General features: G+C 39.3%; 1 protein-coding gene across 4 annotated transcripts in view; it reads left to right on the forward strand.

Moving 5' to 3' along the window:
• LOC129177070 (kelch domain-containing protein 8B-like) overlaps positions 1 to 17,882 on the forward strand; it is a 179,107-nt gene that overhangs the window by 102,208 nt on the left and 59,017 nt on the right. For all 4 annotated transcript variants that reach the window (XM_054767803.1, XM_054767811.1, XM_054767828.1 and 1 more), the window contains one exon: positions 16,895 to 17,059. In XM_054767803.1, coding sequence (XP_054623778.1) covers positions 16,895 to 17,059 — 165 coding nt within the window. The remainder of the gene's footprint in view (positions 1 to 16,894; positions 17,060 to 17,882) is intronic.

Raw genomic sequence — 17,882 nt, forward strand, 5'->3', positions numbered from 1 at the left:
AGCGCGTGGATCATAACTATTTGGATGGATGGCTTCTTGTCGCAGGCAAGCAACGGTGGTTGAAAGAAAAGGGGGAGTTTTATTGTGGCCGGAGCTGGTCAATGCGTTACAACAATAAGCCTTAACGATCCGTAGAGTTGCACGTTACCCAACGCTTGTTGTTTGAGGGTGAGCCAGTGTGGTATGCCCTCCGGGTTTTGGAGACTGGACTCAGGGCTGGAGCCTGGGGAGCGGCAAGGTGTACAAGCCAGTTCAGCGGTCAAAGTGCGTGTCTGATGGTCACTCTTCAGGAGGGGAGGGCACTGATGCATTTATTTTTCCTGATATGTTCGGGATCAACCAATAATGTCCCAAACATCGACTGCTCGATCGCAGTTGACGGGTTGGTGACCCCTGCTCTAAAATATAAACACCCTTGTTTTTTTTCAGACTTTTTTTTTTCTAGGGAAATAATAGCATCCTATATTCTGGTCAATTTGTTAATTGGTTTCTGAGTCAAATTGTTGGCATCATAAAAACCCTTATTAACTGTACAGGGAATGTTTAAGTACAGTGGAACCTCAGTTAGCGTCTGCGTCACTTGTTTTTTGGGTAACGTCAAAAATTTACGCTACAATTTTGCCTCGGTTTGCATGCAGTCTCGGATTAGCATACATGGTGCGTGTCCATCTGTGTTCTTAATGTATTTTTTATCACAAACAAAAAGTAACTCACTTTGACCACAGGGTTGTGAACAGGTTGTCACGGTCCGTGTAACAGTTCGGTTATTTCTTTGTTCCAGTTTTCATGCCCTTATTTTGTTACACTTCCTGTTTGGTTCCACTCAGTTTTATGCTGATGTTTTCTTGCTTATGCGCACCTGGTGCTTGTTTGAGTCCCTACTATTTAGTTCAGTTGGTAGCTTCTTCCTCTGTTGGTTCATTTGATGTTTTTTGCCATGTGCTCTGTATAGATTCCTTTTTGCTGGTCTTCAAATCCATCCATTTATTTTCTATGACACTTGTCCTCACTATGGTCACAGGGGTATCCCAGCTGATTTTGGGTGAGAGGAGGGGTACTCCCTGGACTGGTCGCCAGTCAATCACAGGGCACATATAGACAAACAGTTATTCACACATACCAGTGGACAATTTAGAGTCTGCAGTTACCCCATCATGTTTTTGGAATGTCTAAAGAAGCCGGAGTACCCAGACCATGGGGGTACGCAGACCTCGTGACCTCGCAGAGTTTGACTACTGGACCCAGCTGTTCCTCGAGGCTATGGAGGTTGAGTGTGCACAGTTCACACCGGAGAAGCTGGAAACGATGGAGCTGGTCCCAATGGACTCGGTGTACCCAAGTGCCACTTCTCGCACACCAGCCTGCCCTCGACGAACTTTGGGACGTCTGAGATCTGTCCCTTGGGGAGAGGGTACTGTCACGGTTCACTCTAAAGTTATGAAAGGTTATTTCTTAGTTCTGGTTTCCATTCCCATATTTCGTTATACTTCCTGTTTTGTTTCGCTCAGTTTTGAGTTCCTACTATTTAGATCAGCCCGTCTCTGCATCTTGGTGTTACGCATTATACCAGAGCGTGACACAGGCATCTTGCACAACACAGCAGCAACAGAACCATTGTTGCAATAGCTTTAAGGAGAAAACAGCTAATGAGCGCTGATGAGTTAAACAACAGTACGGCAGGTGTAACACGCATGAGTTTCACACCAACAGTTGAGCTGCACAACCAGCATTTTAAAGCACATGCAGAGGTAGAGCATTAATTAATCATTAATTGGAGCATTTACAGTATCTATAATAGTTCATTTGTTTGTCCATCTGTTAGTTAGCAGACTACTCCCTGGTTCTTGGAAGATGACAAAGAGATGGTGGTGCCATTATATTTCTTGGCTGAGATGGTTCTATTGATATCCCAGTGACTCAAATGGGGAAAATAAGTTATCTTTGTCCATATCCAGTTTTACTGTTGTTTTAATATTAGCAGTCAACCCACTGAATATTTTTTTACTGAATTTTGGTCAAATTCCAAATTTTACCATGTTCAAGTTTTGAAGTACCACTGTACTGTTGAAACAGTACAGTACAAGTATATGGCTGCAATAATTAAGGAAATTAAGAATTGAAGTTTTCAGTAAAAGTGACACTGAAAAAGAATCATTTTTGGCTATGCATGGTTGTGTCATTGTGTTGAAGTGTTGGATATCTTTCTCCGTCCAATTCATTGTGTTTTTTTTATTGTGTCACTGCCCTGTCATCACATGCAACACATCTCAAAGGCAGCTGTCAGGTCTGCACAACAGAACACATCAGAGAAATTTTACAATGTGTCTGTGTGTGAGGATGTGTGTGTGTGTGTGTGTGTGTGTGTGTGTGTGTGTGTGGGTGCGCGTGCGTGTGTGTGTGTGTGTGAGATGTAGAGCTGTCACTTCAAGTTCATGTCTTGTACCTCATGTGACAAACTAGGACAGGCCTCCTGTACAAACATCACAGCTGTAGTCTCTGCATATCATCATCATCATCATCACATTTGTTGTGTTGACATGTTATTGTCATTTAAAACGCCAGCCAATTCCATTATGCTTTCATTATACAGGGCTCAAACACATTGCATATGCTACCAATCAGTTAAACAGCAGCTTTATTGAGAGTCTGAATAGCCTGAGCCTCAATTTTGACTCTCTTCTGTTCAAAATTAGTCAGGTGTCAAATTGGCATTGACGTAAAAATAAATTTAATTGTTATTCCTTCAAGCCTGTGAAACAGCTCATTGGAGAAACAGTGCTCATATGAGTTGCATAATTAAAAACGTTTAGATACAGACTATTTGTACTGTTGAGGAGGAGGAGACGATGAAAACTGTAAAAAAAAAAATTACAAAAATGGATCAGTTAAGCCCAGTATATTATTATACACCCCCGATCAAAATTTTAAGACCAATTTAAAAAATTGCAATTATTTGTAATTTGCACTGTTGGATCTTAAAAGTTATACCAAACAGGTTTTTTTAGGGTTAGGGTTAAAAATAAATACAAAAACGAGTAGTAACATAAAATAAATATTTATACCGTAATATACGGTGTATAAACTGCTACTTTTTTTTTTAAAACTTTGAACCCTTTGAATGCTTATACAACGGTGTGTCATATTTATGGCTAAATTCTAATCTCGTGACATTCCTTTTACTTCAGAACTACTACTAATTGTTTCAATACTGTGCCGCTCGCGAGTCAGTGAGGAAACGGTAGCTCTTTCTTTGGCAGGAGCCAATCACGCGCAATCAGTGCACTCACAACGAGCTTGTCAACCCATTGGGAATCGCAGGATGTCATTATATATAACAACAATATAACAGTCTGACTCACAGTGTTATCTAACAAAGAACATGAAAGTCATCACACAGCAACTTAACACTCAAAGGGCATACTTGATACATATACAAACAAGTACCAATACGAGTTAAAATGAAAAAAAACAACTATTTTAAAGTTTTCCCATAATGCATTGCGTCTGGGCAGAACATTCATTGGTGCCTGCCGGGTCGCTATAGTATTATGTATAGGTTTTGTATCAATTTGATTTTATAACTTTACTCGCTTTGTTAACAAATCTCATTTTGTCACTTTGTCGCCCTTTGAGATTGCTAAAATATTAAAAAATATATTTTTTTAATTATTATTATGTCAGCCTCCCTCTGGGCTCCTCTGCCTCTCTCTGGTGGACAGAGGCAGCATTGCAGCACCATCCATCCATCTCTTTTCTATGCCGCTTGTCCTCCAATTAAATGCTTTGTTCAAACACAATGCATTCTGGGAAAACTTTAAAATAGTTGTTTTTTTTTTTTCATTTCAACTGTATTGGTACATGTTTGTATATTTATTATATATACCCTTTGTGTGTTAAGTTACTGTGTGATGACTTTAGTGTTCCTAGTAAGATCACACCGTTTTATATTGAATAATGACCACCTGCAATTTCCAATGGTTTGACAAGATCATCATGGGTTTTTTCATAGCTCGTGATTGAAGAGCTGCCTGGTCCTCACAGACTTGTGCGTGCCACAATGTGACATTTTATGATGTGGACATGCGTGGCTTACAGTCCGGTGTGGCTATAAAATATAATACTTATATGTAAAATCTTTTTTTTCCTCTAAATTTAGTGGGTGTGGCTTATACACCGGAATTTAGGGTATTTGTCCATTGAACTGCATTGTGCATGTTTTTTCTGTATGATTCCAATAGTTTACCAATTTCTTCAGTAAAAATTGCTGAATTTGCAGACTTCCTGATCAAATGCAGGGAAGAAACCTAAAATTCTCGGCTTTGTGCACAACTAAGCCTGTGCTGTTTACAACACTACCGATTTGGCTCATGGCGCCTGCCAGTTTGTTTGTCAGCATTTCATCAATCATATAATGTTGCAGAAACATTTATTACACACCTCTTTACAGCCCATCTTATGTCTTGAATGTATTTTCATATCTTTCATTATTCTTGCTAATCAGACAATAAAATACATAGAAATGTCACACGGGAGGCACTTGAGGTACCGCTGCATCCTGAAAGAGTAAGGCGTGCGTGAGCTTGAAACTGCTCATCACTGACGTCCTTCCATAGAGGACAAGCCAGTGTTTTTTTTTTCTCTTTCTGCTAGTGCTTCCTGGAGAAGGAAAGTCTGCATGCACTTCACATACAGATAAAAGGTGAGAACTCAAATATTTTTCACTTTTATAAAAAAAAAAAAAAAAAGAAATGGGTCTAAGAAGTATCTGAAAACATTGAAAAAACATTTTTAACCAAAGATATTCAGTGCCTCACCAGTGATGAACCTCACCGCATGTCACTGGTGAACATGGTTCCAAAATATTAAGCAAGTTAATTTCAAAGATGGTGGGGTTTCATCAACTCTGTACAGAGTTGTGACGTCATACGAGGAGTAGGGCCGCTGCTGCTGCAGTTTTGTGTTGCTTTGTGACAGAGTTGTGTCTGTTCAAGGTGGATATAATATAATAATGAAAATAATATTATTTGTATTTGCTCCCATCAATAATATTGTCAGTGAACATACTATATGCCCGACAGGTTGGTTATTAGTGTCCGTAACGGTTTACATTTGACCAACTATATGTCAGGATTGGCAAGGCCAGAGTTAGGTTCCCAGAGCAGAGAAAAAGACAATAGTGCAGAAAATGCTGCTGGAAAAACTCAAGCAGAAATAGAAACAGCACAGGAAAAGTACAACCGCTGCTGGAACTCGCCAAGCAGGGAGAAAACACTCACAGCACGTGAAGTAACAATGCAGACCAGACAGGGTAAACGCTATTAGCGAGGAAGGGTAACAAGGACTGCATATCAACAAGAAGGTACAACCTGGCACCAAACGAGTCCTGGTGCCATGCTTAAGTAGGAAAGTCGGTAATAGAACGCAGGTGTGCACCGGTGGATCCACCTTCGCCGGATTGGTGGTGCACTGCAAGACATGGCAGAAAGGCTGCAGCAAATCAACAGACACAGAACATGACAGTATCCCCCCCTCTTATAAGGCGCCACCTGGTGGCATACCTGGCTTATTAGGATGGAGTGAGTGGAAATCCTTAATGAGATCCAGGTCAAGGACACAGGAGCGGGAGACCCAGGAGCGATCCTCAGGTCCATATCTCTATACACTATAGTTCATCCTAAATGCCACTAGCAAAGCATTTGAAATGCCGTCCTCATACAAATGCAACATTCATGAAGTATTAAAATTAGCATTTTAAAAATAATGCTTTTTATGTGAGTTAGAGGAACTTTCTTCAGGGACTATTTAGTCAAAAATGTACACAGTTATCAGCGATACCGATCCGATACCGTCTAGTAAATTTGAAAAAAGTATTGTATTTTATAGCATAGCATAAAGAAAAGATACCATGTAATTAATTAATTAATTAATTTAAAATAAATTAATAATTTAAGTAATTTATGTATTTATTTTAATCCCTGACGTACTGTATATTGAGGTAGCGGGGTGATTTTCAATATAGCCAAGCTAATATAGAGACAAACAAAGGAAAAAATCATATAAAATATGTAAAAATGGTATTTTAAAAATTCAAAAAGAAAAATAAGTAAAATAACAAAACCATTAACATAAATGATTAATTATTAAGAACTACTTAAGAATGAAAACTTTTCATTCACAATTTACACATGGATCCATTTACGATCGGTCAACGGTTTCAGGCAAACATTACCAGAAATGACTGAAGTATCGAAAGTATCGATATTTTCATTTGAGAATCGATTTCAGGGCATTAAGAGGTGTTATTGGAAGTATCTACTGTATATTTTAGTATTGATCCACATAGAACTACACCAAAAACGTCCAAAAATTTGCTTCAAACTCTCGTGATGTTTACAGGCGATTACACAGAAAACAATGTGCCAACAGGTGTCCTTTCAGGATGTCTTACTGGGATGTCACAGCTCAAGGGGCTACAGTGCTTAGGGACTGCTTTTAAAGTGCATTATCTTGAAAATTAATGAACTTACATCTGTAAGATGTATATATACTTTATGCCAAAAAATGTGTGCTATTGCCTCACTTTATCCGTGTTTAAGAATTTGGGATGACCTTTGAATAGAACTTCAAAATGCAAAAAGAAGAAACTGGAGTGAGTAATTTATTGCAAACAACCATGATAATTAAATAGGCTTTCATCAGCTGGGCAAAAGTTCAGCTGGGATTCATTATTGGTTTCCATTTATGGTGACTACTGACTGAGATAAGGGATGAGATTAATTAGATCCTGGATCGTAGCCTGGTCTGGAGCAGGCTAACGCCACAGAATAAATCTCCATGGTAATGTATGTCAGAACATCTCCCACTTTTTTCTATCCCATGGATCATGGATAGGTTGAGCTAGGATAACCAAGATTACGGCTTAATCCTGTATGTTAGTTTTGTGCAACGGGCCCCTGGAAAGTTCCCATCAAGATCTTGATTTGATAATCGCAAAACATTACATTGATGTTGGCCTTTCCCTTGAAGCTTTAACCTATGGAAAGGTACAATGGCAAAAGAGCACATACCTACAGTATATCAGAACCAAATTTGGAGACAATCAGAACATAGTTGCAGATTTTTTTTTTCTTAACACTATGAGTGTGACCTTTGACCTAGACATTGATTGACATGTACAGAGCTCTGAAGCAAAATAACCTACAGAATGAATATGAACATATTTTGGTGGTGATTTGCATGTACTCACGTCATACAATGACACTTCATTTATTGGCTGTTTATAGACGCAGTAATTAACATGGCGCGTATCTGCGGGCAGCCAAATATGATCAGTCACGCTCAATTCTTTTTTTTTTTATGTTGGTAAATTATCTGAGCCCCGAAATTTCCAAACTAGAGGGTGTAGCGTGAAAGGGGAGCTTACTGCTACTTGCTCCTAAAGTAATAAGTGAGAAAAGTTTTTGTCAAGCTCAAGCCCACAGTGACATGAATGGAAAGGTCAGGTGAAAAACAATGCTGTTATTTCTTGTAAGTGTATAAGGAAAAATTTCCCTTATAGGAATGAATCTAACTCAAAACTATATTAAAGGAGACATGCAAGTTTTTCACAGATGAAAACAGCTCCTTGGTGTCGTAATAAGATGTCTGTCACAGGTCAAAATACCCCAAGAATGAACAAATACAGCACACTTTAAAAAGCCGTGTTTTGAGCAGCTGTAACCCTGCTCTCCCCTATCCTCTCTGACGACAGTATACAGTATCTTTGGCTGTGTACAGCAAGAGGAGACATCAAGCTGTATTCCTGCAGGAAATTTGACTTGTTAAATTGCGATGTAATCTTCACAATATTATAGCTTTGTTTTAACACAATTCTCCTAATGTTGCCACTTTTTCTTGTACTGTTGTACAGTAGCTTAATTCTCAAACTGTTACGAGCTTATGCTTGTTATATGACTTTTTTCTTATAATTTATTATAATGATGTTGACATAATGAAGTAGTATAGTGAAACTGTAACAAATGAACAAAACAGCAATTCTAATAATTATTAAATATATTTTCTAAACAACTTTGAAACCTAAAAAAGTTTTTTTACTTAATGTTTGAAATGTTTTTTTTTTTTTTAATTATTATGTTAATCTTTGTCACATTGGAAAACCTCAGTTCAGTTAGTTACACACAATAATACAATACAATACAAAATAAATAATAACTGACAATATAAACGTAACTAATCTCATCCAGTTAGTTTTTTTAATCTGTAGAATTTTATTAGATCAGATTATATGTTTGTTTAAACATATAAAAAAGACAATTTTTAAAATTAAAACACTGAATTTATCAACATGGGCAAAATGACGTCAGTTATCGTAGTAAATTTCGGTTTATCGCCCAGGCCTATGGCAAAGATATATAGTGGTCGGGGATTTATCGTGCATTTATTGTTATCAAGGAAAAACTGTCCAATTTATCATGATATTGATTTGAGGTCATATCGCCCAGCCCTGCTACAAAGTGACGTTTATGATGTTGGTGACGTGCGATTGACCCACACTACCTTCGCGATTGACCAGTAGATCGAGATAGATGTACTGGGCACCCCTGGACTAGAGGGACAGATCATAAATCGAGAGAGAAAACAGGATAGATGGTTTAATGGCAAGAGGACGGACAAACTTTTACAACTTTTAGTTGTTCTTTTACTCACCGATTTACCTAATTAACTGGCTGCACTCTCTCTATCTCTCTTGTTCTAATCAGCATTCAATACATAAATGCAGCAAATTGCCTTTTACCAACTGTACAAACAACAAATCTGTTAGTGATGTTCACCACAATCATCACTCTGCAATCTGCAGACAAATAGTCTTTAGTTGTGTTCATCAAGGAAGCGATAGAAAGCTGTTATCTCATTGACGCCTCAAGTGTTGTCCTTATGTCCTCTTTCATTCACATTCTCTTTTGTTGAGCCAATAAATCCACTTAAGGCTTCCCCCCCCCCTCCCTCTCACTGCATGCAGAGGATTTGATGCGACTATTGATCGAGTGAAGAGGACGAAGAAAATAATGGTGGCATTATATGCACTATACACTAATCCCTTACACAAGGCAAGAATTTGAAGATACAGGAAGTGACAAATGAGAAGAAACACCTTTTTTTTGTCTTCATTGATCTTGCTGGAGATAAAAGCGGTTATGTCCACCGCCACGACCATCCCACTGAAACACTGTAGGGAGCCTTTATTGATCATGTATTGACAAATTGTTATACGGATGAGTGCAGTGACCTTTAATTCTCACTGTGGGATTTCACCTTTGGTTCGTCCTAAACAGAAAAGAGACTTTGTCACACAATACCAACATTGTTTTTCTTGTTTCGTCACAGTTTAAAGTGTGGCTGTTATCCTGTCATGCTGTGTTTGTCTGTTTTGTGTGTGTTTTTAAACCATTTTCCTGTCTTTTCACCATAGTCTTATAGTCTCCATTTAACATGGATAACCTTGAAATGGAACATTTCTCAATGTTATGCTTTAAGGTTTCATTAATGTTTTGGTATTCAATTGAGTTCAATATTTGCACATGGAAATTAATTGTATTATGGCCTATTGTCCTTATAATATGATACTGTTTAATATATACAATCAACAGAAATAGAAAGATTTTTGCTTCCATTTTTCATGAGCTGAACTCACAGATCTAAAACTGTCTATGTACACAAAAAGCCTATTTCTCTCAAATATTGTTCACAAATGTGTCTACATTTGTGTTAGTAAGCACTTCTCCTTTGCTGAGATAATCCTTCCACCTCACAGGTGTGGCATATCAAGATGCTGATTAGACAGCATGATAATTACACAGGTGTGCCTTAGATTGGCCACAATGAAAGACCACTCCAAAATGTGCAGTTTAGCTGTACTGGGTGGGGGGTCCGGGTGGGTTCGAAAAACAGTCAGTATCTGGTGTGACTACCATTTGCCTCAAATACCGTATATGTCAATCCAGAGCATCCCAAATATGCTCAGTGGTTGACATGACCGGATAGGTTTTCAGACCCCCCCAAAGCTCAAACTTTTGAATGTGTTGCAAGCATGATATCTTCTTGCTGCTCCAAACATGTAAGCTGTGCCCCAGGTAACACACGCATGCATTTTGAGGCAGCTGCAAACAGTCCCTTTAATGAAAATACATTAAAGTGCAGTTTGAATTTGAGGTAGTGCAAAATAACATCCTGTGCCTGCACAAGTTCAGCAACAATACATTTTTATCCACAAATTCAAAAAGAAAGTGTTCTCAGTACATGTTGCATTTGCACATGGACCTGGATGATAAATGAAATAAGAAGTTAAAGAGTGCTCTCATTCAACACTCAGTAGGTAAGTTTAGGATGACCATTTCTTCTGTGAACCACCCCTCTGCCTGGGTCAATAGGTCGAACTGGCCATTCAACAGTACCGTCATACTGTACCTGTAGTCTTCATTGTGGGTGGAATTTCCTCACTTAACACAACGTGAGCTTTCGCTTTATGCCGTGCTCTTCTAGCTGTGTGTCGGACAGACAGCGCATTAAGTCCACACTCGATGTCCTTGCCCTCTCGCTCAAGCTTGACCTAGTTGCCTATAAATATGGCACACACCTCATGGAGGCGCAGCAAGTGAACAGCACAGACGCGAGATGCTTTCATGGACATCCGGTCATTACCCTTTTTTTTGGCAAAACTGACTCACCAGTTGACTCACTGATTTCGTGTGTTCACTCAATGGAAGCTGGTACATTCATGAGTTGGAGTTGATTACATCGGCTGTAGCCTGTTGACTTTAAAAAATATGCCACAAGTTATGAGCTTTTTACTAGTTCATTGAATCAGAACCTGGAGTGTTTGCACAAGTACTCATTATGGCTCAAAGCAACAAGGACCATGTCTCTGGTAGCAAAATAACACTGGATCTTGTTTAGTTTAGTTGTCGTTAACATTATAGTCGTACCAACGCTAGAGAAAGACAGGTGTCTATTTGAAGCAAGGTGTGTGTCTGAAAGGAGGCCTTGATTTGTTTGCGTATGGGTAGCAAGTAGGCCTCGGAGATAAACCGAAAATTTACAGTTACCGAAATTTACCACGATAACCAACGTCATTTTGCCCATGTCGGTAAATTCTGTGTTTGAATAAAAAAGAAAAGATTTTTTTTTTTGTCTGTTTTGACTGTGTGTGCTGGTATGCTATGTTCATTCCCCTTTAAGACGAGGTACAGCGTGTGTAGTCACGTGACTCCGCCCATCCAGACTGAAGAAGAAGACAAACAGACGATGAGGGAACGGGTGATGGTTCAAATGAAGGAGCGGCTGTACAGTGCCAGCATTTCACTCGCATATGCACCTAGAAATAGACAGTGCGAGTAGAAAAAATAAAAAGGGAGCACACGTTTTTCAACCCTTTCATTCGCATTTGGCTGCTGAAATAAGTCCATACAAAGTGAATCAAAGTAACATAACATAACATAACATTTTGGCGCATCTGTATATAAATCTACAAGTCTCCTACAACTTTTTTTGGTTCACATCAGCAACTTTGGCACCCCCATGACATCTCAGCCGTACAAGCTGCACTCGCTGACGTAGCTAACTAGCTATGTTATCAGTTGGATACTGGCGCGCTGCTGGAAAGACGACTGCTCTCTGTGACGTACTACTTGTGCCTTCCCACTCATGCGCTAAAAACCCTGTTTTCTGTTTGCATGCATTGTAACACCGCTCCGAATGATACTAAAAACTAACTTCAACTAAATACTTGACTTTAAATATATGGATTTTTTAAGCTTTTGCAAAAACAAAAAATATCTACATCATAGCCAATTATGCAAAATTGACCATTCACGAATAAAGAATAAGAAAATATATAGATACAGTATATATAAAAGCGTCTCTATAGGAAACCATGATTAGTTTGCTGTTGGTAGCAGTTTGTAAGGATTCCATGCTTTATTTTACGTCACTAATAGATGGTCACATGGCTACAAGAACATGTGAAATTCTCTTTTCATTGTGTAAATGATCATTTTATGATGCTTATCTATCCAGTTTCTAAAGCCAACATGGCACACACATGTAGGCAAATAACATGACAATGGAATGTCGGGAATTTAATAGAATTGTTCAAAAAATGAGAAAGCCTCTATATTTATAAATGGTATTATTATTATTGGAATATATTACCTGACATGCTTGTGGTTGGTTGGGTTGATATCAATGCCGTTCTTCTTGTGCAGTGTGATAAGTGGTTAGTAGTTACATTAGTAATGTAATTGCATGAGACATGATGCCAGTCATGTTATGTGGCTGTAGGTGTAGCTTAGTACATGTGTGTACAGGATGTAGTATGTCAGGGTATGTACCATACATTCATATTTGTGGACCACAGTCCCAGGGAGATTTATTTTGGGTTCCACAAAGATGAGTAAAAGAACATGAAATGCAAAGTGTGTATGAAAACTGTCATAACCACCCAAGCACATTATTTAAATGGAGCGTTGTTGGCGCTTTTTGGAGTTTTTTTCCGAAGGCTTTATAGGCGGAATAGGTGTGTGCCATTACGTGCCTTATATTTCATTGAAAGTAATGTGTGCCAGTTGGTCAATAACTCAACAAAAAGCAGTTATTTGCATTTCCTGCAATTATTTTCAGATGGCCATGATATATCGTGGCCGTGGATTTATTGTGCATTTAAGGTAAAACTGCCCAATTTATTGTAATATTGATTTGAGGTCAGCCCTAGTAACAAGACAAGTTGGTGTTGATTGGCTGCATGGAAGTCACTCAGCCACAATTAGGATTTTTTTCCCCCCACCATACTCTATACATATTTTACAAAACTATCACATAATCTTTAGCAACTTCTTCTGTCATTTCTTGTTTATTCTGCTGTCACCTTAGCAGCAGATGTACTGGTAACTACTGCAATGAGGGGCCATTCAATGTAAGAAGTGTGTTTTTTTTTCTTTTAGATAAGTGTGTGCAAAGATGAAATGGAAAAATAAAAGGAAAGACAAAAGAGGTTGAGTAAAGGACAAACGGAACAGTCGATTAAGCAAATAGTGTCCATCAAAGTGGAGTTATAAATAGCCAACAAAGGGGGGGGGGAGTGATGGTATAGAATGGAGACAAGAGAGAAGGGATGCTAGTGATGAAAGATGCTGTGGGATCAAAGCCTTCCATTGAGTCTCCTAAACCGAGGCTTTGGAGGAGAAGCAAAAACATTACAAAAAATAAATGAAAAAGACGCTTCACATTTACACTTTGCTGTGACTCACATTGGGCTGCCTCTCTGTGATAACGGATTTGGTCGGCAAGCACCAGGCGCCGTCAAACAGCCACAGCGTAATAAGTCTGTAGGTTACGCCATGGTTGCCATGGTGACTCCCCGGGTGACAAGCAGAGAACAGAGCCCCGCTTTCCTTAATTAGAGGAGATTGCACATGATTACACCAAGGCTGGGCTAAATCATGGGCACACGGGCACGTACAGTTACTCACACATACAGTGAGCTTCCAGGTAACATTGCAGGTGCACACTGAATGTCACACATGTTCACTTGTTGATAACAGCACAAATTGGGTGGAGACGCTAATGTCTTTAGACTATATGTAATGTAGTACAATATTACTCTATTGACCCAAACATCAAACGACTCTGAAGACAACTCTTTTGCAATTTTGGGGGGAAAAATGTTTTAAATTTGAAAACAAAATCAAACAAAATTGATCTCTTATTTTAATGTGAAACATATGGAAAGTTATTCTGGAAAATGATCTCTCCCCCTTCCTTGTGAGCAAATGCAAACAGATTAAAAGTTACGCGCATGCATGTCTGCTGTCACCTTACCTTCTGGGCAACATTAAGGTACAGCGCTTTTCTGCTTTTAATCCTCGCAGCGCCCCACGTGATGCTACCAGCCGATCAAATTTGCATTTCTGCTTATAGCAGTTCTGCAACCCAGTGCTTCCAATTGCCTTTGTCGCTAGATTTAGCGACTTTTGAGATCTCTATGAGGACTTAGCACCTAGAGACAAAACTAGTGACTGTAAATTGAAAACTGTCGCTAGGATTGGTCTATATGATGTTATAACTTGTCTCCGTCGTGGCTGGAAATGTTCTGGAAAAGTCCTGGAAAATAATTTCTGGAAAATACTGTTTTATTTACTGTTTTTAAATACTGTTTATGTGGCCATGTAAATGAGTGACCAAGACAACAACGTTTTTGATTTTTATGTTTCAATATTGTCTCCTATTAAGCCAATTGGCTGGCTGGCTATACAAGTTTTTATTGCAAAAATGACAAGATTACAGTAGTGGGAGTATTCTTTTTAAATATGTATTTTTAAAGACAAATCTATCGTAGTTACCTAAAGCAAACACAAGTCAAGCAACATACAGTAGATGTACAGTTTAACAGCTACTATTTATGGAAGGCTTATTACATCTTACCACCTTAAGTGTGTCCCTATGCAGTTATGTTGTACTCTTGCTGTTACTGTTTGCTCCACTCCCTGGTGAGATGAACAACTAAAACTCTCTAAAAGGTTTTCAGGGAAACCCCCCCCAACTTGGCACCCTCATTTCCTTCTCAGCATGGAAGACGTCCTAATAGTGAGATACAGATTTTGTGTACAACAAGCTTGACTGGGATGTTGTCTGTAGTAAATGCAAATGCTCACACTCATGTTGAGTGACAGATTTATTAGTGCTGAATATTCTTCACAGTTTGAGCAACAGCTCTCTGGCTGTGTCGTCTGCCTGCGTGACTTCTCACTCTCCCTTTGTGACTCAGTTTGTCACATTTGGACAGTCACAACTCTCTCCCAGCGCTAATGGGCCGCTAATCCGGAACATGGCAAGCTCCCTCCTTCCTTCTTTTTTTTCTCTCCTTCGATTTTCTGCCCCGGCACTTCTTCAACGGGCTTACCAGTTTTGCTTATGCAGCATTTTAGCTTACTCCCTATATTTTAAGTTGAAACAGGCACTGCCACTGCAGTGCTGGGCATGTTTAAAAGTTTTACTGTCAAAACACCACTACTGGGACTTGAAATGGCATCTTTCACAGCCCCCTATATGAAAAAGATGAGAAATAATCAAATAAATAAATAAATAAAACTATATAGGGGCCGCCCTGTGACCTACTTGTTAGCATGTTGGTCGTAAAGTCGAGAGATCACCGGTTCAGTTTGGGCATCTCTGTGTGGCGTTTGCATGTTCTCCCTGTGCGTGCATGGATTTTCTCTGGGTAAGCCGGCTTCACATTCTAAAAATATGCATGCTAGGCTAATTGGACACTGTTAATTGTCCATAGATGTGAATGTGAGCTTGAATGGTTGTTGGTTTATATGTACTCTGCGACTGGCTAGAGACCAGTCCAGGGTTTACTTCACCTCTTGCCCAAAGTCAGTTGGGATAGGCTCAGGTGACCCTACCCTAACGATGTTAAGCAGTATAAAAAATGTGAGGATGGATGGATGGATAAAACTATATTATATATTACACAACACACCAGTAACAGAACCAGAACCAAACTGGTCAGCCAACATTTATAAACCAGTACTGCAAATGTAACACGCATGAGTGTCACACCAACAGCTGAGTAGTGCTGGAGATAGATAACGCTACTGGATGCTGACCGCTCATATGCAGCCATTGTCACCTTGTGGAGGTTGGGAGGTTGCCAACAGCCACAGCAGTTAATGCCCATGGTGCTAAATAGAGACGGTTATTTGCTTTTATAGACCACCCAGTGATTATAAGAGACTCAGGGGTTCATTGAATATAGAAGCGTTAATTGGAAAATTTTGAATATCGGTAATGTGGATGCTTTGACTTTATTTAAAAAAAGTAGACAGATACTTTATGTCTGAAAGGTACATACCATGTTGATTGAAATTATTATTCCTTGAATTACAGAATAATCTGTATTTATTTATTTATTTATTCTTATTTTATGTTTTCATTTTTCTTATCTCTCCTATCTAACCTTGTATGTTTTTTTTTATTTTTAAGTGATTAAGTTTATTATGACATCTTATCTATCCATCCATATATCTAGTATGTGGGAGCATGTATTTACTCAAATGCAGAGGCTACCAGGTAAGGCTCCGAAAGTCTATGTTACATCACAATGGTATCTTGGGTACCTTGGGACCAACAAAGTGTGAAAAGAAGAAATCGAGCAGGGAAAATAAGGCTGATAGATCTAAGTGTTTAATAGCCAAATTAACAACAACAAAAATGTACCACCAGTTGTAGTGAACTAAACACACGCCCCACTAGGCACGAAACACGTTAAATAATGAGCAAAAAAGGCTGGCACACACGCCAAACGCCTCAATCATCTGAATTGTGGAATTACACGGAGAGGTGAGCATAGAAAGAGGGGCTGTGTGGCTTGCTGCATGCCTCGTTATGCTCGTCCTGCTTGTTTGGCCTGATCGGACCCACCTGGGATGCACTCCCAGCTGTCACCTCTCTGAAAAAACAACAAAACAGACAGACACGCAAACAACACTAAGAATGTTGGTTGTTGTTTTCATTTTGTGAGATAATGTGTGTTGTTTATTTTTTCAAATTTTTTCAAGTGGCTTTAACGTGCCATTCATTGTTTCAACTGTACTATTACACATTCTTTATCCTTTCTTTCCCTATTAGAAAATGCTAACATGTGAACCTCAGTAATTGCTTAGACATGGAAAAAGGGGTAGGATTTAAAAAGCTCTGCTTCTCCGTACTCCTCTTTGGACATGTTGAATTGTGCAAGAGTAAATGCGATGTGTTTCAAAGTAATTCTGTGAAGCATGATTGAAATAATCAACCATTACCATTACACAACCTTCATTATGTTTGTGTGTTGTCTCTGCAGATGGCAAGGTGTACGCACTGGGAGGTATGGGAGCAGACATCACGCCACAGGCCATTGTGAGAGTTTATGAGGCAGAAAAGGACCAATGGCAACCGCTGACCTCCATGCCTACACCACGCTATGGAGCCACACCCTTCGTAAAAGGAAACAAAATCTACATAATGGGTAGGATGTTTTCCCCTACATGCAGTATGCATATCCTAGTGGTTCTGACTCTTAGCAGTGTTTGCAGCTCTAATTGACGCCGTGCCTCAATTAGTCGCTAGGTGCCTCTTCCCAAATAGACAAAGAAGAAACCTAGAAACAAACAAAAAAGAAATGACATAAACATTTTATTCTATATCCACAAGTAGCACACAAAATCAAGGTGAAAAAACTGGGTATTAAAACAAAATACACATCACCATGGTCTCACAGCCGTGCAGCAAGTGCAAACTTCAATAGACACAGCTCACATTCTCATCAAATATAAACATTGGTACATCCATTTTCTTTGCAGCTTATCTTTATGCTGGAGCCCTCCAGCTGACTTTGAGCGAGAGGCGGGGTACACCCTAGACTGGTTGCCAGTCAGTCGCAGGGCACATATCGAGGCTATCCACACAGAAACAGCGTTCTGGGTGCCCTGAAACAGTGTTTTTGAAAATGACATCTTGTCGTTTTCGTGTAGACAGCTGACATGAAAACAATGACGTCACCGATCCACCGCCACCACCTCGCCGCCACATGACCAGAAGTGAGCTTTGACGACAAGCCAACATAATAGTTGAATATTTCAACTGGCATGATGCACCCCTGTCGACATTCGGCTGATATCTTTTTGTCTTATTCTTCATAATGACTAATATGATAGAAGCAATCACCACTTCACATGAGTTTAGATCAGGGGTCACCAACGTGGTGCCCGCGGGCACCAGGTAGCCCGCCACGACCACATTAGGTGCCCGCAGGCCTGCTTTTCATTCAGTTAATAATGTGAGAACACTAG

The sequence above is a fragment of the Dunckerocampus dactyliophorus genome, chromosome 1 (genome assembly GCF_027744805.1).
Source record: "Dunckerocampus dactyliophorus isolate RoL2022-P2 chromosome 1, RoL_Ddac_1.1, whole genome shotgun sequence".
Lineage (NCBI taxonomy): Eukaryota > Metazoa > Chordata > Actinopteri > Syngnathiformes > Syngnathidae > Dunckerocampus > Dunckerocampus dactyliophorus.